At 45.0% G+C, this 24478-nt stretch overlaps 2 protein-coding genes and 1 pseudogene across 2 annotated transcripts; 2 read left to right on the top strand and 1 right to left on the bottom strand.

Moving 5' to 3' along the window:
* Positions 1 to 10316: 10316 nt before the first annotated feature.
* Positions 10317 to 11364, top strand: LOC103643841 (pentatricopeptide repeat-containing protein At5g08305-like; annotated as a pseudogene).
* Positions 11365 to 14590: 3226 nt separating this feature from the next.
* On the top strand, positions 14591 to 16480 carry LOC103643840 (premnaspirodiene oxygenase). Its single transcript, XM_008667005.2, has 2 exons — positions 14591 to 15481; positions 15729 to 16480. Exons 1-2 carry the CDS (start codon positions 14591 to 14593, stop codon positions 16362 to 16364), a joined length of 1527 nt encoding a protein of 508 aa, XP_008665227.1. The 3' UTR covers positions 16365 to 16480.
* Positions 16481 to 19254: 2774 nt separating this feature from the next.
* On the bottom strand, positions 19255 to 24243 carry LOC100280354 (uncharacterized). The gene is made up of 8 exons (NM_001153280.1): positions 23860 to 24243; positions 22994 to 23246; positions 22199 to 22278; positions 21087 to 21229; positions 20907 to 21005; positions 20557 to 20746; positions 19904 to 20302; positions 19255 to 19807 (listed from the first exon to the last, which is right to left on the bottom strand). The coding sequence occupies exons 1-8, from the start codon at positions 24157 to 24159 to the stop codon at positions 19403 to 19405; spliced, it is 1869 nt and encodes a 622-aa protein (NP_001146752.1). The 5' UTR covers positions 24160 to 24243; the 3' UTR covers positions 19255 to 19402.
* Between the last annotated feature and the right edge of the window lie 235 nt (positions 24244 to 24478).

The raw sequence follows: 24478 nt of genomic DNA, 5'->3' as shown, positions 1-24478 counted from the left end.
TAGCGGCCGTCGGAACATCTTCTTCATCTACATCATCACAATCAACAACTTGCTCTCTTGGAGAGCCATTAGTCTCATCAAATACAACGTCGCTAGAGACTTCAACCAAACCCGATGATTTGTTGAAGACTCTATACGCCTTTGTATTTGAGTCATAACCTAACAAAAACCCTTCTACAGCTTTGGGAGCAAACTTAGAATTTCTACCTTTCTTCACTAGAATGTAGCACTTGCTCCCAAATACACGAAAGTAAGATACATTGGGTTTGTTACCGGTTAGAAGCTCATATGACGTCTTCTTGAGGAGGCGATGAAGGTAGACCCTGTTGATGGCATGGCAAGCAGTGTTCACGGCTTCCGTCCAAAAGCACTCGGGGGTCTTGAATTCTCCTAGCATCGTCCTCGCCATGTCAATGAGCGTCCTGTTCTTCCTCTCTACCACACCATTTTGCTGTGGTGTGTAGGGAGCGGAGAACTCGTGCTTGATCCCTTCTTCTTCAAGGAACTCCTCCACTTGAAGGTTCTTGAATTCGGACCCGTTGTCGCTCCTTATCTTCTTCACTTTGAGCTCAAACTCATTTTGAGCCTTCCTGAGGAAGCGCTTGAGGGTCCCTTGGGTTTCAGACTTATCCTGCAAAAAGAACACCCAAGTGAAGCGGGAAAAGTCATCAACAATAACTAGACCATACTTACTTCCCCCTATGCTTAGATAGGCGACGGGTCCGAAGAGGTCCATATGCAGCAGCTCCAAGGGTCTTGAAGTGGTCATCACATTCTTGCTGTGATGCGCTCCTCCCACCTGTTTCCCTGCTTGACAAGCTGCACAAGGTCTATCTTTTTCGAATTGAACATTGGTTAGACCTATCACGTGTTCTCCCTTTAGAAGCTTGTGAAGGTTCTTCATCCCCACATGTGCTAAGCGGCGATGCCACAGCCAGCCCATGCAAGTCTTAGCCATTAAGCATGCATCTAGACCGGCCTCTTCTTTTGCAAAATCAACTAAATAAAGTTTGCCGTCTAATACACCCTTAAAAGCTAGTGAACCATCACTTCTTCTAAAGACAGACACATCTATATTTGTAAACAGACAGTTATATCCCATATTGCACAATTGACTAACAGATAGTAAATTATATCCTAGTGACTCTACTAAAAACACATTAGAGATAGAGTGCTCATTAGAAATTGCAATTTTACCTAACCCTTTTACCTTGCCTTGATTCCCATCACCGAATATGATTGAATCTTGGGAATCCTTATTCTTGACGTAGGAGGTGAACATCTTCTTCTCCCCCGTCATATGGTTTGTGCATCCGCTATCAATAATCCAGCTTGAACCCCCGGATGCATAAACCTGCAAGGCAAATTTAGGCTTGGGTCTTAGGTACCCAACTCATGTTGGGTCCTACAAGGTTAGTGCAAATATCCTTAGGGACCCAAATGCAAGTTTTGTCTCCCTTGCATTTTGCCCCTAACTTCCTAGCAACAATTTTCTTATCCTTTCTACAAATAGCAAAGGAAGCATTTAAAGCATAATAAATTGTGGAAGGTTCATTCACTACTTTCCTAGGAGCATGAATAGCATTCTTTCTAGACACATGATGAATAGTATTTCTCTTAGGAACAACATTTCTCCTAGTAACATTTCTATCATACACATAAGAGGAACTAGGAGCAAACATGGCATGAGAGTCAAAATCATCAAAAGCATTATAACTCCTATAAGCATTTCCAGTTTGTCTCCTATCATAATACATAAAAGCATGGTTCTTTTGCACATTACTAGCCATAGGGGCCTTCCCTTTCTCCTTGGCGGGAATGGGAGCCTTATGGCTTGTTAAGTCCTTAGCTTCTCTCTTGAAGCCAAGTCCATCCTTAATTGAGGGGTGTCTACCAATTGTATAGGCATCCCTTGCAAATTTTAGCTTATCGAAATCATTTTTGCTAGTCTTAAGTTGAGCATTAAGACTAGCCAGTTCATCATTAAGCTTGGAAATTGAAACTAGGTGTTCACTACAAGCATTAATGTCAAAATCTTTACACCTAGTACAAATTTCAACATGTTCTACACAAGAATTGGATTTATTTGCTACTTCTAATTTAGCATTTAAATCATTGTTGACACCTTTCAAAGTAGAAATGGTTTCATGACAAGTAGATAGTTCAAAAGAAAGCATTTCATTTCTTTTAACTTCTAAAGCATAGGATTTTTGTGCCTCAACAAATTTATCATGCTCTTCATACAACAAATCCTCTTGCTTTTCTAAAAGTATATTCTTTTCATTCAAGGCATCAATTAACTCATTAATTTTGTCTATCTTAGATCTATCTAAGCCCTTGAACAAACATGAATAATCTACTTCATCCTCATCACTAGATTCTTCCTCACTTGAAGAAGCATAGGTAGAGTTGCGAGTACATACCTTCTTCTCCCTTGCCATAAGGCATGTGTGACGCTCGTTGGGGAAGAGGGTTGATTTGTTGAAGGCGGTGGCGGCGAGTCCCTCATTGTCGGAGTCGGACGAGGAGCAATCCGAGTCCCACTCTTTGCCTAGATGCGCCTCGCCCTTTGCCTTCTTATAATGCTTCTTCTTTTCCCTCTTGTTTCCCTTTTCCTGGTCACTTTCATTATCAGGACAGTTAGCAATAAAATGACCAAGCTTACCGCATTTGAAGCATGATCGCTTCCCCTTGGTCTTAGTCTTGCTTGGCTGTCCATTGCGACCCTTTAGCACCGTCTTGAAGCGCTTAATGATGAGAGCCATTTCTTCATCATTAAGCCCGGCCGCCTCAATTTGCACCACCTTGCTTGGTAGTGCCTCCTTGCTCCTCGATGCCTTGAGAGCAATGGGTTGAGGCTCGTGGATTGGACCGTTCAACGCGTCATCGACGTACCTTGCCTCCTTGATCATCATCCGCCCGCTTACAAATTTTCCAAGAATTTCTTCGGGCGACATTTTGGTGTACCTGGGATTCTCACGAATATTATTCACCAAATGAGGATCAAGAACAGTAAAGGACCTTAGCATTAGGCGGACGACGTCGTGGTCCGTCCATCGCGTGCTTCCATAGCTCCTTATCTTGTTGACAAGGGTCTTGAGCCGGTTGTATGTTTGAGTTGGCTCCTCGCCCCTTATCATCGCGAACCGTCCAAGCTCGCCCTCCACCAACTCCATTTTGGTGAGCAAGGTAGCGTCATTTCCCTCATGAGAGATCTTGAGGGTATCCCAGATTTGCTTGGCGTTATCCAAGCCACTCACTTTATTATATTCATCCCTGCACAATGAGGCTAGAAGAACAGTAGTAGCTTGTGCATTCTTATGGATTTGCTCATTAATGAATATAGGACTATCCGAACTATTAAAGTGCATTCCACTATCTACAATCTCCCATATGCTAGGATGGAGAGAGAATAGGTGACTACGCATTTTGTGGCTCCAAAATCCGTAGTCCTCCCCATCAAAGTGTGGGGGCTTGCCGAGTGGAATAGAAAGCAAATGTGAATTTGAACTTTGCGGAATACGAGAGTAGTCAAAAGAAAAGTTAGAATTAACCGGTTTCCTTTGTCTGTCGTGGTCGTCGTCCTTTTGGGAAGAAGAGGACTCATCGCTGTCGTAGTAGACGATCTCCTTGATGCGTCTTGTCTTCTTCTTCTTCCCATCTCTTCGCTTGTGGCCCGAGCCCGAGTCATTGGACTTGTCATCCCTTGGCTCGTTGACGAAGGACTCCTTCTCCTTGTCGTTGATCACAATTCCCTTCCCCTTAGGATCCATCTCTTCGGGCGGTTAGTCCCTTTCTTGAAGAGAACGGCTCTGATACCAATTGAGAGCACCTAGAGGGGGGGGTGAATAGGTGATCCTGTAAAAACTTAAACTTATAGCCACAAAACTTGATTAGGTGTTAGCACAGTTTATGCCAAGTGGCTAGAGAGGAGTCAAAACACAATAACCACAAGAATCCAATCACAGAGATGACACAGTGGTTATCCCGTGGTTCGGCCAAGTACAAAACTTGCCTACTCCACGTTGTGGCGTCCCAACGGACGAGAGTTGCACTCAACTCCTCTCAAGTGATCCAATGATCAACTTGAATACCACGGTGTTCTTGCTTTTCTTTTCTCAATCCCGTTTGCGAGGAATCTCCACAACTTGGAGCCTCTCGCCCTTACAAAAGATGTTCACAGAGAATCACAGAGCAAGGGAGGGATTAGCAACTCACACACGACACAAAAATCACAGCGAATACGCACACACAAGACCCAGACTTGAGCTCAAAAGACTAGCACACTAGAACGGAGCTCAAATCACTAGAATGTCGAACAAGTGCGCGAGATTGATGTGTGAGTGATCAAGAGTGCTCAAGGAATGCTTGGTGTTCTCCTCCATGCGCCAAGGGGTCCCTTTTATAGCCCCAAGGCAGCTAGGAGCCGTTGGGAACAAATCTGGAAGGCCATCTTTGCCTTCTGTCTCGTGGCGCACCGGACAGTCCGGTGCACACCGGACACTGTCCGGTGCCCGATTTGTTTCCTTAAATGGCGAAGCCGACCGTTGCCGACCGTTGCAGATCTGGCGCACCGGACAGTCCGGTGCACACCGGACAGTCCGGTGCTTCCTTCCGACCGTTGGCTCGGCCACGTGTCGCGCGCCGATCGCGCGGCCGACCGTTGGCCCGGCCGACCGTTGGCTCACCGGACAGTCCGGTGCACACCGGACAGTCCGGTGAATTTTAGCCGAAGTCGCCGGAGAAAAACCCGAGAGCGGCCTCTTCGGCCGAGGCAGCCTGGCGCACCGGACACTGTCCGGTGCACCACCGGACACTGTCCGGTGCACCACCGGACAGTCCGGTGCCCCAGACCGAAGCAGCCCCTTGGCTGTACACAGCCAAGTCTTCTCTTCTCTTCTTCTATCTGTTTCTAACACTTAGACAAATATATTAGTACACAAAACCAATGTACTAAGGCTTAGAAACATACCTTAACTTGTGATTTGCACTTTGATCATCCTTGGGCATATTTTCACATTTAAGCACTTGTGTTTGCACTCAATCACCAAAATACTTAGAAATGGCCCAAAGGCACATTTCCCTTTCAATCACCCTCGTGCGCGATCTTGAGAAGGTCCCAAATTTCCTTTGCATTCTTCAACCCTTGCACCTTGTTGTATTCCTCCTTGCTTAGAGAGGCGAGGAGTATGGTTGTAGCTTGGGAGTTGAAGTGCTCGATTTGGGCCACTTCGTCCGTATCATAATCCTCATCCCCTATGGATGGTACCTGTGCTCCAAACTCAACAACATTCCATATACTTTTGTGGAGTGAGGTTAGATGAAATTTCATTAAATCACTCCACCTAGCATAATCTTCGCCATCAAAAGTTGGCGGTTTGCCTAATGGAACGAAAAGTAATGGAGTATGTCTAGGTGTACGAGGATAGTGTAAGGGGATCTTACTAAACTTCTTGCGCTCTTGGCGCTTAGAAGTTACGGACGGCGCATCGGAGTCGGAGGTCGATGTTGATGAAGTGTCGGTCTCGTAGTAGACCACCTTCCTCATCCTCTTGTGCTTGTCACCTTTCCGATGCGACTTGTGCGAAGAAGATTTTTCCTTCTTCTCTTTGTGGTGTGAGGAAGAAGATCTTTTCTCCTTCCGTTTGGAGGAGTCCTTCTTCTTCTCCTTCCTCTTGGTGCGGGACTCTTCCGATGAAGTGCTCCCTTGGCTCGTAGTGGGCTTGTCGCCGGTCTCCATCTCCCTCTTGGTGTGATCTCCCGACATCACTTCGAGCGGTTAGGCTCTAATGAAGCACCGGGCTCTGATACCAATTGAAAGTCGCCTAGAGGGGGGGTGAATAGGGCGAAACTGAAATTCTCAAAAATAATCACAACTACAAGCCGGGTTAGCGTTAGAAATATAATAGAGTCCACGAGAGAGGGCGCAAAACAAATCGCAAGCGAATAATGAAGTGAGACACGCGGATTTGTTTTACCGAGGTTCGGTTCTCTCAAACCTACTCCCCGTTGAGGAGGCCACAAAGGCCGGGTCTCTTTCAACCCTTACCCTCTCTCAAACGGTCCCTCGGACCGAGTGAACTTTCTCTTCTCAATCACTTGGAACACAAAGTTCCCACAAGGACCACCACAAGATTGGTGTCTCTTGCCTCAATTACAAGTGAGTTTTGATCGCAAGAAAGAATCAAGAAAGAAGAAAGCAATCCAAGCGCAAGAGCTCGAAAGAACACAAGCAAATCTCTCTCTCTAATCACTAGGGCGTTGTGTGGAATTTGGAGAGGATTTGATCTCTTTGGTGTGTCTAGAATTGAATGCTAGAGCTCTTGTAAGTAGTTGGGAAGTGGAAAACTTGGATGCAATGAATGGTGGGTGGTTGGGGGTATTTATAGCCCCAACCACCAAACTAGCCGTTTGGAGAGGCTGTCTGTTCGATGGCGCACCGGACAGTCCGGTGCACACCGGACATGTCCGGTGCGACAGCCACGTCACCAAAGTTGTTGGGTTCCGACCGTTGGAGCTCTGACTTCTGGGCCCGCCTGGATGTCCGGTGGCGCACCGGACATGCACTGTAGATTGTCCGGTGCGCCAGTATGGGCGTGCCTGACCTCTACGCGCGCAGCGCGCGCATTTAATGCGTCGCAGGTAGCCGTTGGCGCCGAAATAGTCGTTGTCCCGCTGTTACACCGGACAGTCCGGTGTACACCGGACAGTCCGGTGAATTTTAGCGGAGCAGCTGAAATGAATTCCCGAGGCTGTCGAGTTCCGGAGGCCGCTCTTCCTTGGAGCACCGGACATGTCCGGTGTGCACCGGACAGTCCGGTGAATTATAGCGGAGTTGCCTCTGGAATTTCCCGAAGGTGACGAGTTTGGTAGTTGGAGTCCTCTGGTGCACCGGACATGTCCGGTGGCACACCGGACAGTCCGGTGCGCCAGACCAGAGATGCCTTCGGTTGTACCTTGCTCCTTTGTTTGAACCCAATACTTGGTCTTTTTATTGGCTAAGTGTGAACCTTTGGCACCTGTATAACTTATACACTAGAGCAAACTAGTTAGTCCAAATATTTGTGTTGGGCAATTCAACCACCAAAATTAATTAGGGACTAGGTGTAAGCCTAATTCCCTTTCACTTTCATTGCTGATATGCTCAGTGGCAAGACATGGTTTTTTTGTCTGCGTCATCGATACACAACCGACACTACCGAAAAACGGGTCTTTACCGAGTATTTTTTTCGGACACTCGGCAAATAGTTTCTTTACTGAGTCTTTTTTGACACTCGGCAAAAAACTTATTAGTCAATTGTTTTTTACACTTTTTTTACACTAGTCAAAGACAATTTTCAAATCACATTTTGGAGCAGTAAATTAATTTAAATGGAAAAGTAACTATAAAGTTGTATAACCTATCAAGATGTACATTTTTATATTGGTCATTTCTTCATATAATAAAGTAAAAATGAATCTATTCACAAAACTCCTGTAGAGATGTATAAGATTTGTGAATAATGTTAGAACCAGCAATGTTGAATGAGCAAATGATCAAACAACTAAAATATACTTTATAGATCTTGAGAAGTTATAGAGTTTTGTAGTTTCCAATAAAGTCATCATGTCAACAAAAACTATGTCTTGATTAAAAAAATTTAAAATTTGAATTTTTGAAACGACCTCGAATGGAAAAACCACCAAAATAATAGTTGTAGCTCTTGAAAAGTGATGAAACTTTGTAGTTCATAACCTTTTAATTTAAAATTATCTTGCCATACAAAACTATGTTTAAATTACAAATTTTGAATTTTTCAAACAACCTCAGATGCAAAAACCACCAAAACGAAAGTTGTAGTTCCAAAAAAAATTAACTTTATAGTTGATCTCCTTTTGATTTGAAATCATACTATAACAGGAAAATACATTTAAAGTTTTCAAATTTGAAATTCATTTTTGGCAAACAACCTTGGATGAAGAAACTGACAAAATAAAAGTTGTAGATCTCAAAAAGTTATACAACTTTGTAGTTGATAACGTTTTTATTTAAATTTATTTAGTGCCTCAAACAATCAATTTACTTTTGGTTTGTTATAATATGCGAGGAAGAAAAATATAATATAAACATAATTGGCATAGTGGTGTAGCGCTAGAGGTTGTTACATGAGTCGAACATGTTGTGTAGGTTCGAATCCTGTCGATTACGAAGCAATGAATTTACCCCAAAATGATAAAAAAATTTTGCAAAACAAAAAGATGGCGTTGGAATGTGGGTGCTTCCCTAATTAAAAAACATTTTACTTTTACAAGTTTTTTTTTTGATTTTTATTTTGTCGAGTGTTTTTGACACTTGACAAAGAATTCTTTGTCGATATTTTTTTACCGAGTGTTGTTTGGCGAGTATAACATTCGGCAAATGCTTTACCGAGTGAAAAATGTCTTTGTCGAGTGTTTGCGTAGCGACACTAGGCAAAAAAGGCGAGTCCGGTAGTACGAAGAGGTTTGTGGGTATCTTGGCAGGACTCTTGCATGCAAGTGTTGTGTTTACTGCTCCGAAGTCGATGTTCTATGAGTTTCCTATATATGCAATTCTTGCATTATTAATATATGAATATATATATATATATATGTTTTCATGTGTTTATCTTTCTATAGAATTGATCATGAAATGGGTCAATAGGAAGCAGTCGCGTTCCTGAGATTTTGGGGGCCAAAAATAGAGGCCTTTCTAATTCTTTTATATATAAATATTACCAATATAAATGCTTAAGATACATATAAAAATATTTATATCAAGCAATAAGTAAATAAAAAGATACATATTACAACATTACCTTAAAAGTTTCTTCTAACCTATTTAGGTAGGATCAAAATATGAACACATGGTAACCATAAACTCTTTGATACTTTATTGCTAAACTATTATGTCATAAACTGATAGTCTAACTAATAAATTTATATCTAGGATCAGGGCCCTATGGATCTGGGGGCCAGGACGGTGGCCCCTCTCCCCACTCCTAGGGCCATCGCTGATAGGAAGTGGAAGTAAGACCGTTTTCAGTAGTTCACCCAAAACACTGTATACTATATTATTCGTAGAGTAGAGTTTTTGAATATAGAGTGGGGATGGCTAAGCTAATGGAGATAGCCTAAAGTTTTTTCATACCTATATTTTCAGTAACGGACACCTTAGTATTGACCTTCTCTCTTTTGTTCTAGTAGAGATATGAAAGCTTAGTTTTCTTTTGCTCTTGAGGTGGCATATACTAAATTCTAAATTTGGTTCTACTTGAGATACTTGTTTCAGTAAATACACTGATTATTTTTAAAGCAACATACTAAATATTCATCTCGTTTAAATAGTCTATAGTTACTTACAGATACTGACAATGACATTTTTCTTTTTATATATAGTTACATCTTTGAAGATAAGGGAGTCGAGTCGTGCATGAAGTAGCTCTAGTCTTCATAAAGAATGTCTTCTTTGTTTATATTTGCCTAAGTGTCATTTTAATTAGTTTATGTATTGGAGGTCATGCACATCACATGTAGACGCTAGAGATCTTTACTATTTGGTCTGAAAAAAAACGCCAACAGATAGCTTGGTCAAGTATTATTTGCCTCTGATCAAAGGTAGAGGATAGACCACACAGCTTTCACGCTTTATTCCTATCATTTTGGTCCAAAAAAATATACATAGTGCATTGCCACTTCGTGAGCTGCTCACTGCGAAAAATCCGAGGTGCCGCATCGCGCAGCAGCCGATGACGTACTAATGTACGTATTACAAGCCGTCAAGCCGCCGGTCCCTAGCCTCCTGCTAAATGCTAATCTCTACTAACTATTAAGGGTTGATTGTAGACCGCCCCCGCCCCCTGAAATCACGCACCCGCCTCCGCCCGCCTTCGCGTGCCCGCACGCCGGAAACCGCGGAGGCTGCACCGCGCGAACCGCCAAACAAACGCAAGCACGCCGCAATCCCGCGACGGTCTATGCAGCTGCCGCGACCTCCGCGAACCCCCCACGCGGCAATCCCGTCGCAGCTGCTAAAGCTGCAACCTCCGCGAACGCCGCAATCCCGCCGCGGCCTCTGTAGCCGCCGCGACCTCCACGAACCGCCGCCGCGAACCGCCCCCGCAAACCTCCTCGAGCAACCCTCCGCGCTCGCGCAATCCCCATTTATGTTTAATCTGTACATGGATGACGACGACGTGTCTCCCGACGCCCGCGACGTCTACGTCGCCAACGCCACCGTATCCTCCTACTTCGCCGCCTCCGACGTCGCCTCCACCGACCGTCTCTTTGCGGAGGTCTCCACCGACGTCGCCGATGTCGTCACCTGGACCACCATGGTCGTCGGCCACGCCAGTTCCGGCGGCCTGGGCCGGGCGAGGCACTTCTTCGACGCCATGCCCGAGAGAAACGTCGTATCCTGGAACGCGATGCTGCGTGCGTACGCCTGCGCCGGGATGCTCACCGAGGCGCGGGACCTGTTCGACGCAATGCCTACCAGGAACGCCGCCACCTGGAGCTGCATGATCAGTGACCTCGTGCTGTCGGGACGCTGCTGGGAGGCGCTGCATGATCAGGGGCTCTTCGGTGACATGGTCCGCAGCAGCGGCATCGTGCTGAATGAGCCCGCGCTGGTGAGCGTGGTCTCGGCGTGCGCCCAGCTGTGGTCACTGGAACACGGCGCGTGGGTGCACAGGAGCTGCATGGGGCGATGAGTGTTGTCCTCGCCTCCGCTATCGTCAACATGTACGGGAAATGTGGGGGTATCCACAGTGCCATCAGGGTGTGTTGCTGCCATGCCCATGAGGAACATCTACTCCTGGAACGCGATGATTGCTGGGCTCGCGATGAATGGTGGCGAACGACAGGCCCTGTCGCTCTGGTCGTGTCATGGAGGCCTTGTATTTCGTCAAGAGCATGCTCGTGGAGCCACACCCTGGCTTATGGGGCGCACTAGCTAGCGCCTGCAAGATGCATGGCAAGGTTGAGCTTGGTGAGGAGGTTGCCAAGAAGCTCATTGAACTGGAGCCTCGCCATGGCAGCCGATACATCCTGCTGTCAAACTTGTATGGCTCTGTGAATAGATGGGATGACATGACCTCTGTGCGTAAGATCCTCAAAAGGAGCAAGGTGCCCAAAGGCACTGGCAATGCAGTGGTTGGGATGACATCGGCATCCTGTGTGTCGAATGGTTGAATGCACTCTCAATAGTGATATGTACAAATTTGGGACTACTTTTCATTGATAGGGGCATTAAGATTTTTGCAACGGTTGGAACCGCGGCCAATGAGAATTATGAGATCGATGAAGCCTAGAGGAGAATGGGGCTGACAAAAAAAACTTCTCAAATATAGATGTTTGGTTGATATGTCATCATATGCCACCTAATTGTTTGAACAAAACACAGTAATTGCATTTACTGGGAGTGCAAGAAACTAGCAAGAAGTGTAGACTGGTGCGTGAATACTGATCAAAGGGGGATGGAACTCGAGAACAATGAGTGGTGTAGTATGATCAGTTCAGAGTTAGGCAATTCAGTTAGTGCAAGGATATTTCAAATTGGGCCACACACGGTCCCGGCCCACGTGGTCGCACTGTCAAACTGATTTCCTTATGGTATCCTGATAAAAAGCGTGCTAATTTTTAGAAAATAAATGTTAACTGGTCTGATAGGTCCTAGGATGATTTTAGGTGAAAGGAACTAATCAAAACACCAAGAGAAATAAATACGTGGATGGCAGCTCTTGTTTTAATCTTGTAACAGTGTTTTTGCTAGACTCAACTATTTTTGATTAGGTGTGTTCCTTGGCAAAAAAACAAGCTTACCCTATGTTGCTTATTACTTAACTTATCTTCATACTTCGATCTTTGCAGGGTGGTGCAGTTTCACTAAAAGAAGCTACAGTTCCTGCCCCACGGTTGATCAGCTCCCAAGAACTCGAGTAATTTTTTCCTTACTTCTGAAAGCTTCCTTGTCCTACATCCATTAAAGTTCTATTTGATAATGTTTGTCACATGGATTCTGTATATTATAGTGAATAGATGGTGAGAGACTATATACAAGGCATGCAAATTAACAAGACTCATACATGCGTGGAACAGTATACTGATGAGGCACAAGGGAACACATGCTCAGGTATTAACATGTTTGGCTTCCGAGCAAACTTTCTCCAGACCCTCAAGAAAATATAAGATCTGATCAGATATGTGTTGATGCTCATCCTAGCGTACTCCCGTTGCAACGCACGGGCACACACCTAGTAAGTACAAGAAGGCTCCTCATGCGTTCCGATAAATACAAGCAGGTCGATAAACATGCTAATGCACACGCAGCGGCTGATCTTTAGTTGCTCGCTCCGAGAGGAACTTGGTTGGATCCATTAGCTTAGTTATTTATCTAATACGTAGATCACAATTAATACTAGTAAAACCATGTATCAACTAGTAAATTAGTTATTGTAGGGCATGCACAAGCTTGAGATGATGGTTCGGTTTTATATGTACAATACTATAGACCATAAATACAGTTAAGAGAATATGTATGAAGAATTGTGTAGAGACGGGCTAGCGTTGTTCCACAATGATAACATAATTATTACTATACGTGATTTTTACTGGAAGATGTATTTATATTGGTGGTTCATAATTATGATCACAGTTTTAAATTTATTTCTACCAATGATCTGAACCGTCAATTTTTTAAAAAAATACTAGCAGCCATAAAAAGATCAATTCTTCTATATGTGAATATTTAAATGAAATGGTAAACGTTAAAAAAAATACGGCGCGCGCCTTGCATTGAACGCTGGGTCATGACTGCAAATTAAAGACAAACGACTGTGCTCCTTGCTCCAATAAGCTTTGCAAGTACGTCACGGTAAAACCTTGAACACCCATCACAAAAGAACACTGTCTATCCAAAAGTTCCAAGTTCGCATAGGAACTCCCGCTATACCGGCCAACGAGATAGACCGTAAGCATGCGTGCTGTGTGAATGTCATGTGCCATGCTATGCATCGCGGTAACTTATTCTAATGCCGTCCATTCTTTCGTGGAAGTTAACAAAGAAATGCATGTAGATAGTTTTCATAATAGTTGTGGACCTTAAACTCATCTATGAACTATATATAATAATTATGCCGCTATTAACTACACTAATGTACTACTAGCGCATGTGCATGCAGTTCTTGTTGAGCCCGAAGTGATAGGCTAGTTACGCTCCGGCGGGCGTGAAAATTCGATGTCATCCCTAATCCCAAATTTACATCGTATCCTCCGGAATCGACCACAACCAAAGTAAAGTACACGTGGCACTGAAAGGTGAAACCGTCATGTTTTAACCTGTACTGTACTGTACTGGTGGTGGGAGAGGTGATATGCATGGAGGACTTCGTCAACTCGAGACAAACTCCTTTCCAATACCTCTGCTTCTGCACCGGCTAGAGATGTCAATGGGGAATTACCCACCGGGTTATAGCATCTCATACTCATCCTCATCATGTTTGATATATCCTCATACTCATCCTCATACCCATCATGGGTGCAAAACTCATCTCATACCCATCCCCATTCGGGTTTCGGGTCCCGATTGGGTCCCCATCCCCAATTAAGAGATAACTAGGTACTAACAGGTAGCACAAATAATCTAGATTTCAAATATCACCACATCAGCAAGCACTCATCCATGAACCATTATCCATTTATTCATCCATCAGAAAAGAAATAAGTACTTCGGGACCGATAGAAGAAATGGAGAAATGGAGTTTGCTCACCTTCCTTGGTCACCATCTGAGTCCGTTGCCGCCTGAGAATCCATGGTTGTCATCGTCGTCTGGGCAGGGCGTAGCATATGACTGGTTATTTTAGAGTTTTGTTTTTTGCTAGTCTGCTAGTTGTCTTGCCGTGTTGCCTTATTGGGCTAGGACATGGGGCCTGGTGCGTTGTCGTGCTGGGCTTGGTGGTCGGCTCGGTCTCAACTCATTCATACAAACACGACAGGTGTACACGTATGAAATACCATGGGTAATCGGGTTCGGATTATTGCTTCTCAAACCCATACCCGTTTACCCAATGGGTAGAGATTTTGTCCCATATCCATACTCATGGGTACAATTTTTGTCCCATACCCGTACCCTAATAGGGGAATTTCCCACGGGTTGGCAGGTATCGGGTCCCCATTGACATCTCTAGCACCGGCCGAGCCTGACCGGCGCGCCTAGTGTTAAACGACGGCGGCGCCCTATTTTACCTTGGATCACTCTCGTTTAACTATTTAATCATATATATCTCGCGCACTTCCTTGTACTGCCGAAGGACTACAAGTCAGGCAAATCTTGGTTGCAAGTACTAATACGTGCTCCAATTGGCCGCAACGGAATGTACAACGGATGGACCAACCAATCGTTCTAACCGAGAAGACCACGAAAGTGAATCTATTATAAAATACGGAGTATTTCACACTACTCTCATGCGTCGCCACGTCCACGCATGCATCTATCGGCTCGGGGGAGGAAACGCAACGCAGCTATAAATACGTCCAGCCGCCGAGAGCCTGAGCGCCAGGCACGGACGGTCCATCATTCTGACGGCGGCCGGCATGGACGACGCCACGTACAACGCCATCCTGCTGGCGCTCCTGGCCGTGTCCATCCTGACGCTGCTACGGCCGGGGGGCTCCCGGCGGCGGCCGCCGGGGCCGCGCACGCTGCCGGTGATCGGGAGCGTGCACCACGTGGTGAACACGCTGGTGCACCGCAGGCTGCGGGACCTGGCGGCGGTGCACGGGCCCATCATGATGCTCAAGATCGGGCCCATGCCGCTGGTGGTGGTCACGTCGCGGGAGCTGGCGCGCGAGGTGCTCAAGGTGCAGGACCCCAACTTCGCCAACCGGCCCCGGCTGCTGGTGGGCGGCATCTGCGGCTACGGCTGGGCCGACATCATCTTCGCGCCCACCACCGACTACTGGCGCAAGATCCGCAAGCTCTGCATCCAGGAGGTGCTCAGCCCCAAGCGCATCCTCTCCTTCCAGACCATCCGCGAGGAGGAGGTGCGCCTGCAGGTGGAGGCCATCCGGGCCGCCGCCGGCGCGCCGGTCAACCTCACCAGGATGCTGTACGACATCAGCAGCCGCACCATCTCCAGGTCCTCGTTCGGGGAGGTGCGCCCGGACATGCCCGTCTTCCAGGACGCCATCAAGCGCGTCATCGGCCTGTCCAGCGGCTTCAACGTGCCCGACCTGTTCCCCAGGCTCAGGGACGTGCTCGGCGAGCTCAGCGGGATGAAGCGCAAGCTCCGGGAGATACACCGGACCTTCGACGCCATACTCGTCGACATCATCGACAAGAGGCGCAGGGAGCGCGCCCAGATGCTGGCCGCCGGTAAGGAGGTCGTCGACGAGAACGTCGTCGACGTCATGCTCACGCTGCAGAAGAGCGACGACGCCTGGGGCTTCCCACTCACGGACAACACCATCAAAGCTGTCGTCTTGGTATCTATATATGACGAGTTATTTACAATCATTCATAGCACTCCCAACAACTCTACGCGGCCTTCGAATCTTTCAGAAATAAAACCCAGACAAATATATAGATGACTACTACATATATATCTACTGCATCTTCCTCCTTTCTTTATTCTTTATTATTACTTCTGCATCACTGCATGCAACACACCGTACGCACGTTCTGACGCCACAGCAGCCACCAAGTATCTAAAATATATATATACACACACAGGACATGTTCGCCGGCGGCACGGGCACGTCCGGCTCGTCGACGGAGTGGGCCATGTCGGAGATCGTGCGCAACCCGCGCGTGATGAAGAAGCTGCAGGAGGAGATCCGGCGCGCGTTCCGCGGGAAGGAGACCATCACCGAGACGGACCTCCGCAGAAGCGACCTCAGGTACCTGAAGCTCGTGATGAAGGAGGCGATCCGGCTGCACCCGGCGGCGCCGCTGCTGGTGCCGAGGGAGAGCATCGGCACGGCCGAGCTGGGCGGCTACGTGGTGCCTGGAGGCTCGCGGATCGTGGTCAACGCGTGGGCCATCTCGCGGGACCCGCGCTACTGGAAGGACCCCGAGGAGTTCAGGCCGGAGCGGTTCGCCGACGACGGCGCCGTCGACTTCTACGGCCTCCACTTCGAGTTCACGCCCTTCGGGGCCGGCCGCCGGATGTGCCCCGGATACAACTACGGGCTGGCGAGCATGGAGCTGGCGCTGCTGCAGCTCATGTACCACTTCGACTGGAGGCTTCCCCCCGGCGTGGACGAGCTCGACATGGAGGAGGCCATGGGCCTCGGCGTGCGGAGGAAGAACCCTCTCATGCTCTGTGCGACTCCCTACGTCCCTGAACCGGCGATGCCCGTGGGCTAGTTAATTAATAAAGAAAAAATATGACCTCGACGACTTTGGCATATGCATGCGTCCTTGGAACAAGATCAGTGTACACACCTTGCATGGAATGCATTCACGTACGTGTTTGGCGTTTATGTACATATATCTCGCCGTATCTAGGGCGAAACTGCATATAAGCCCCTTTCACTTTGGTTTACATATACACTAGCCAATAGCGCGCGCCAGCGCGCGCATTGAAATTATAGTGTGCTATAGGAAGATAATAGTGATTATTATGTAATATGGTTATTATAGGAAGATAATAGTGATCATTACGTAATATGGCCATCATAGAATGTATCAACGTACGTACAAACAACATGTCTTCAACAACGTTAAGTCTACGATGCATAGACAAAATATATTTGGATACTGTTTTCCAAATAAAGCATAAACATTTGTGTTAGACAAAAGTTGGTGCGCATAATGACTAAGATTAGAAACACCAGCCTCATCATTTTCTTTCCTTGGACAATAGATCCTACAGGAAAAAAAAACTTGGTCAATTCATGTAAAATGAATGTTTTTGTGTTGGAGAAAAAAATGAAGGTTACCAACAACAGTCACGTATTTTAAAAAAAAATAGCGAAGATCAGAATATGGGGGTGTTTGGTTTGCCCCTGCTAAAATTTAGCCCCTATCACATCGAATGTTTGAACCTCCGTTCGGGGTATTAAATGTAGTCGGATTATAAAACTAATTTCTCAGCCGAAGATTAAAAAGTGAGACGAATCTAGTACAGTTGGTTGGGTCTATATTTCATACTCCTATTTGAAAGTCAAACGCTTGATGTGACCCGAGCTAAACTTTAGTCCACATAACCAAACACCCCCTATATATATATATATATATATATATATATATATATATATATATATATATATATATATATATATATATATATATATCATGTTTTTCCTGTTAGAGATTGCTGAACCAGTGTATGGTTAGATGACTGATGAAGTAGGTGCTCTTCGAGTTGCTAGTATAACTATTTGCTTGATTCATTAGTGCATCATTTTTTGTTTAACGTAGAGTAACAATAATTAGCTGATGTTTAACGTAGAGTAACTATTCCGCGTTGGTCGCTCTCGAGAGCGTCGTCTCTTCCACTCCTGACACCGGCAAGGAAGAGTGTGGAGAGTTCTTTCACTTTTTTTAATCGAAGGCGGTGGTACAGATGTGGCCAAGTTTTTTTTATTGTAGCCTTGGCTTTTGGATGTGCGGTCACACATAGAAGCATCACTGTGCTTTAGAACGGGCACTGTGCTTTAGAACGGGAGTGGAGGCTAGATTGACACAGGACACGTGGACGGCTTTGATATTTTAAATAAACGGCGGTGATATTTGGAACGACGTGGATATATTGATTGGCCTCGAAGCCGCAGCGGCTTAATAAGAAGAAATCGCTATGAGGCTATATGGATTATTTTGCTGCAGTATTTCGGTATGTTTGGATTTCTGTTCTTGAAACGCTAATGCAACCGAGAGTACGACAGTTCGGGGCCAACCACGAGGTTCTTGTAGCACAAGCACAACAGGAAGGCCCCAATGTCCTCCTCCTAACAATCAGTAGCTAATAAGTTTTGGATTCTAAGAAAAAAAAATATTTGCTCCTCGCCGATCTTATGGAGTATCTGAAAATTGCGAGATGTTCTTTGTTTTCAGGATGACTCAGCTAGCAAGCAAGATGTGACGATGGTGACAGGGTTGGCGATAAAGTTGATAAGATGGCGATCATTGTACAAGGAATAAGATTGGAACGGGTGATAAGACAAATGTAGGAAAAGGTAAGGAAACCGCTTGCTTAGAGGGAGGGGGCGGATGGATAGCAGAGTAGCAGACTCCAAAGCTGCTGAAGGAAGGTCAAATGACACAGAGATGTTTGGGACTAGAATGCTGCTGAACTTAGGAGATGCTACAATATCTGATAGCATGGGCAAATTAATTCATAGAGAGGGGTGAAAATGCACCCTACAAAAAAAAAGGTCAAAACATTTGAGCTTCACCATTGTCGTCATATAACGACAAAAACCTTTCATTGTTTGACCAAGACAATATTAATGGGCACGCCTCCAATACGTCGACACGGGACTTTTTTGCTCGTAGGGTCAATAATCACCTCATCTGCTCACGATGTACTGAAGCCTAGCTTTAAATCCATTTTAGGTTGTCCTAATCGAGAACTCACTTGCTCACGAAAGGTATACCGAGCCTTATTCATTTAAGAGCATCTCCAAGAGCTCCACAGAAAATGACTCTTCAAAATAAGTTTTAAGAGACATCTAAATAATTAGTAAGGATATATTTTTATCCTTTCTCCAACATATCCTTTAAATTTTAAATGAGCAGATTGTTTCTGGTGAGCCCAAAAAACCAGTTTTAAGGGTTATGAAAAAGTTAGAAGCGCTTTAAGAGAACCTGGAGACACGTTTTTGTGTTTTTCTCAAAAAACTGGATTTAGAGAACCGTTGGAGACACGTTTTTGTGTTTTTCTCAAAAAACTGGATTTAGAGAACCGTTGGAGACATGTTTTTGTATTTTTTTTTTTGTTTTGACACGTTTTTTGTGTTTTTCTAAAAAAAACTGGATTTAGAGAACCGTTGGAGACATGTTTTTGTGTTTTTCTTAAAAAAACTGGATTTAAGGGAGACTGAGAGAGCCCTGATCTGATCAACTGGCGGCCCTGTTTTAAGCGCCCGTGTTCGAACCCAGGCAAATGCACGCTACATTATTATTGTTCGAGATACGAAGGTTGTAAGCCACTGTTACACTGTCGCCTCCACTCCATGACCGCCCACCAAGAAAGTTATGGAAGATGTAGATTAACCCAGAAACACTGCCAGGTCAAACGTCGAATGCTCTTGATAGCAGAAGAAAAGGACCTATGTATATTCATTCCACAGTTAGGTGCCAATCTACCAAAAAGTAGAACATCCACATCCTAGACAATCTTGTGGAAACAAATTATCTCCCTCGCGGCAAAACCGCCTCCATCTAATACCTAGCATGCCCCCTCATTTGCTGTCAGTAAAATCTGCGTCAATCACATCGCCTCCGTCACCTGGCTTCTCAGAAGTGCCCGCTGAACCAGCAGAAGAAGCATCAGCTGCACCAGGTCCTGCGCCTGGGGCACCCTGCTGGCTGTAGAGGGCCTGCCCGATCTGCATGACTTCCTGGTTCAACGCACTCATGGCGTCCTTCATCGTCTGCGTGGAGCCACCAGCAACAGCATCCTTGAGCTCTTGCAGCTTCGACTCGACTTTCCCCTTGACGTCACCTGGGACCTTGTCCCCTAGTTCCTTCAGTTGCTTCTCGGTCTGGTAGATGACCGACTCGGCTTGGTTCTTGGTGTCAATGGCGTCTCGCTTCTCCTTGTCCTCCTTTGCAAACTTCTCAGCTTCGCCAACCATCCTCTCCACCTAGACGGTTTTTGATTGATACAAAAAGTCGAATTCATCAGATCAGAAACGTACCTCGCTTAAAACATGACAGTACATCGCTTGCTAGAGACATACCTCGTCCTTTGGCAGAGTGCTAGCACCAGTAATTGTGATATCCTGCTTCTTCCCTGTACCCTTGTCCACAGCACTGACAGAGAGGATACCGTTAGCATCAATATCAAACTTGACTTCGATCTGTGGTACACCACGTGGGGCAGGAGGGATTCCATCAAGCCGGAAGCTACCAATAGACTTGTTGTCTCTCACAAACTCTCTTTCTCCTTGGAGAACATTGATCTCCACACTAGTCTGGCCATCAGCTGCTGTTGAGAAAACTTCCGACTTTGAGGTAGGCAAGGTTGTATTCCGTGGGATAATCTTGGTCATGACACCACCCAGTGTCTCCAAACCTAGGGACAAGGGGGTCACATCAAGAAGTACAATGTCGCTAACATCACCAGACAGAACTCCAGCCTGTAGTAAAAAAAAAAAACTTGTCACTCAGAAAAAACATTCCATAATGCAATGTAGGAGTAACTGCAAGCTACAACATTCATTAGGACCTTGCTAATCTCCCAAACATGTCACAAGGACAGTGCAATGTTCTCATTTCTATGGTTTGGACAATTTTTTGCAGGAATGCCACTCTCAAATAGTGTTGTGACATGTTTGTAGCATAGTTCCAGACATAAGTTAGTTTGCCAAACAAGAGTTCCTTGTGAACTGACCTGCACAGCTGCTCCAAGTGCAACAACCTCATCAGGGTTGACTGTCACATTGGGGTCCTTTCCTGTCATTTTCTTGACAAGCTCCTGAACAGCTGGTATTCTAGTTGAGCCACCAACAAGAATAACCTCATCAATATCTTTGAATTGCAACTTTGCATCTCTAAGGGCATTGTCCACAGGGGTCCTCAGCCTGAATGGCAATTTGACAAAAAGATATATATCAGCAACAAGTTCTATCTTCAATCCAATCGACCATATTTAACCAAATGCTAGTAGCTGTCAGAAGCATGCAAAATTATGTATGTCTAGTCTTTGATCTGACAATGCTATCATGGGCCATAATTATGTACCTGTCAAGGAGATCTGAGCATAGCTCTTCAAATTTAGCCCTGGTAAGAGTAGTCTCAATATGCTTGGGACCATCTGCAGTAGCTGTAATAAAAGGCAAGCTGAAAGAACAAATATAAAATTAGAACTGAACAAGCAAAAAAAACACACTTTAACGACGTTAATGCTGAGAAGAAAAGAACCTCATGTTTGTTTGGGTCAAAGATGACAGTTCCATCTTTGCCTTCTCAGCTGCTTCTGTCAATCGCTGCAGTGCTTGCTTATCTTTTAGCAAATCAATACCCTCATCATTCTTGAAGTTCCCAGCGAGCCAATCTACAATTCTCTGAAAGCATATATGGCATATAAAGACACACATTTTGCAGAAACTTTGAGTTATCACATCCACAACCACTTACTATAACACTTATGATTACAGTTCTACAGGAAATAGAACTACGAAATCAAGTTCGAAGTATACTAGCACAATCCCAGAACATGTAGTCTTGCTTACCTCTTTGACCCCACTAAATTTAACATATTCTACAAATAGTGGATTCTAAAAATCATAAAACGTGTATATAACCTCATTGAGAAGGAAGAGCATAAAATACTTGGTGCATAACTTGTACGTTGGCACATGGCATGGGTAAGTGCTGATGGTACTGTTAACTGTGAGCTCTGAGCTCCCAAAAGAACTAACACAGCTAACATACACAATACCAACAAACCAAGAACACAACTAACTGAAACGACTTGGCTTTAATTTGAAATGGCTTCTATTGTTTCTACAGTGTTTTGTCTCTATGAATTACAGCTCCATCAGTCCGAACAGCTGGCTTTAATCCGAAGCGAACAGGCTATGCACAATACCAACAAATCAAGAACACAGTGTCAACTATGCATCAGTGTAACTAAATTACTCAATCCAAAAACTACATTTGTTGTCTTGATCCTGTCAATCACAAATAGCTACTTTGTGTGTATGGTTGAAGAACATATAAAAAATGGATATTGCATACGTTGTTAGCTGTCCAGTTCTCTAAGGTTCATGTCATACATACGACATCTGAAGGTTCACCGTTCTCGTCATACATATGACATCTTATAACAGGTAGTCCATATTTTTTTAATGAGAAAACATCAAACAGTGCAAATACCCTATTGATGGATAGCCATAGACATGAGATTACACAACAAAGTAAGATTTTTTTGTGCCAAGAGATAGAGGAAGAGGAAGAAAAATGAAGAAACCTTTAGAATTGCAGTAAAAAGAACATGCATTTGCTGTTGAAAAAACATACCAATGACTAACCTTGTCAAAGTCATCACCACCAAGGTGAGTGTCACCTGATGTAGACAGCACCTCGAAAACACCATCACCGACTTCAAGAACTGAAATATCAAGGGAAATATATGATCCAAGAGGAACCAACAATTTCATTTAAAATATCTCTCAACAAGACAGGGGAATTACAAACACTTTAAAGTGTGGAACATGATAATGTGATCTAATTTTCATGATACTTGACACCTTCGAGTTTTAGGGTTTGCTAGGGATTTGCTTAGGATCTTATTTGAGATTCTTTGTCTATCAAGATTCAAGATTCTCATAGTACTATTCTTCATGTCCACAGGATTCGACCCCCACCATTTTCATAAAACTCAGCGTTCCCCATGTTCCAAATGCAACTAAACGGATACATATACGCATAATATAATAATATAAATTGGCTCCCAACTTGCTGGGTTTGCATATCATTCACTATTTCCCAGTATTTCATGTTGCTTCAAATGGCAGCTTCAGTCCCAAATCGCTTGCCGTTGCATTTTAAAATTTCAGTTTTCTATGGACCTATAAGCTGTATTTTAAGCAAGTCATGTGTAAATCATTCACTAGACAAAAGCAGGATATCCTGCCTTAACTTGCAGTCAAGATAGTTTTAGAACCATGATTTCAGACACATTACAACTATAGGTGCCAAAAAAGATTGTAACCCAAATCTTTCCAGACAAAAGGTTAGAGTATCTGTTAAACCTCCTATAGGGGTAAGCATTGCACCGAAAATCACGAGTATGTATTCACAGAAACACCAAACAGGACAGATACCTGAAACATCGAAGGTGCCACCTCCGAGGTCAAAAACCAGAATTGTTTCATTGTTCTTTTTCTCAAAACCATATGCTAGTGATGCGGCGGTAGGCTCATTTATAATACGCAGAACCTCCAGCCCAGCAATGCGGCCAGCATCTTTGGTTGCTGTCCTTTGTGAATCGTTGAAGTAAGCAGGGACTGTGATCACTGCCTTTGTGACCTTGTCATTCAAAAACTTTGATGCATCATCCACCAGCTTTCTCAGCACCTACAAGAATAAAATATACAGCAGCCTGTATCAGAAATAGTATGAACAATCATATCTGTTTCAATTCTTATTATCAACATAATACCAAAACAGCTATAGGTGACATGCAGAGCAAAACATATATGAATATTATGTCACAGAAACAGAAATGCACAATACCATGTGAGAGAACTGTGAGATTCAACACTTGCATGACGAAACAACCATCATGGTATTAACCATGCTTTGATGAATTTGAGGCACATACAGAAAAGCTTAATCAAAGTATTGGATTCCCGTCGAGCAATCAACATGAAGGGAACTAATGAACCATGACAACAATTTTGATAAACAATTTAATTTCCATGATAATTATGGCTAACAGATGGTCGTTGAACTAGCAGCGCCTATTTTCAAAAAGCAAATAATGCAGAAAATAATTCTAATATCATAAAAGTCAGCTAAGTTATAAGACAAATTATACACTGGTAGACACATAAGTGTGGCACAGTATAATAAATGCACCAAATCTGTTGAGATAATTGATTAACTGAGACACTGTCATAATCCATGAAACAGAGTAAAAAGTAACCAACAGAAGTACTGCAGATTACATTCGAAATTAATGTTAAACCTGTGCGGAGATCTCCTCAGCTGCGAACTGCTTGCCAATCGCCGGGCAATCGAGCTTGACGTTGCCGTTGTCGTCCCTGATGACGAGATACGAGACCTGCTTGGACTCCTCGTCGACCTCGTTCATCTTGCGGCCGATGAAGCGCTTGACGGAGAAGAAGGTGTTCTCCGGGTTGACCACGGCCTGGCGCTTGGCGATCTGGCCAACGAGGCGGTCGCCGGACTTGGTGTACGCCACCACCGAGGGCGTGGTCCGCGCCCCCTCTGCGTTGGTAACAATCGTGGGCTTGCCGCCCTCCATAGCGGCCACCGCGGAGTTGGTGGTGCCCAGGTCGATGCCTACCACCTTCTCGCACGCCACCCGCAGCGGGCGCCATCGGCGGCCGCGGGCGTAGACCGCGGCGGAGATGGAGGGTCGGCTCCGGCGGGGACCGTGGTGGGCCGCGAAGAATGGGGTCGAGGTGGGGAAGGTCGTGGTCGCCATGGGCCGACGGCGGTGCGGTGAGAGGTCGACTGACCAAGTAGGAAGGGAGAGGAATGAACAAGGGTGGATTGGAGTGTGTGGGCGATGGGATTTTCGTTTGGTTTTGGGGGCTGTTCAGGCTGGGAAATGGCGTGAG

Source organism: Zea mays, chromosome 1 (assembly GCF_902167145.1).
Source record: "Zea mays cultivar B73 chromosome 1, Zm-B73-REFERENCE-NAM-5.0, whole genome shotgun sequence".
Lineage (NCBI taxonomy): Eukaryota > Viridiplantae > Streptophyta > Magnoliopsida > Poales > Poaceae > Zea > Zea mays.
Note: the sequence above shows the minus strand (reverse complement) of the source record. Positions and strands in the feature narration are given on the sequence as shown.

Excerpts from the sequence above, each read along its gene's own strand:
- LOC103643840 (XM_008667005.2), top strand. The coding sequence starts at position 14,591 with ATGGACGACGCCACGTACAACGCCATCCTGCTGGCGCTCCTGGCCGTG. Across the intron at positions 15,482-15,728 it reads CCATCAAAGCTGTCGTCTTG|GACATGTTCGCCGGCGGCAC; the intron begins GTATCTATATAT and ends ATACACACACAG.
- LOC100280354 (NM_001153280.1), bottom strand. The coding sequence starts at position 24,159 with ATGGAGGGCGGCAAGCCCACGATTGTTACCAACGCAGAGGGGGCGCGG. Across the intron at positions 23,247-23,859 it reads CTGAGGAGATCTCCGCACAG|GTGCTGAGAAAGCTGGTGGA; the intron begins GTTTAACATTAA and ends TTATTCTTGTAG. Across the intron at positions 21,230-22,198 it reads GTGGTGATGACTTTGACAAG|AGAATTGTAGATTGGCTCGC; the intron begins GTTAGTCATTGG and ends ATATGCTTTCAG.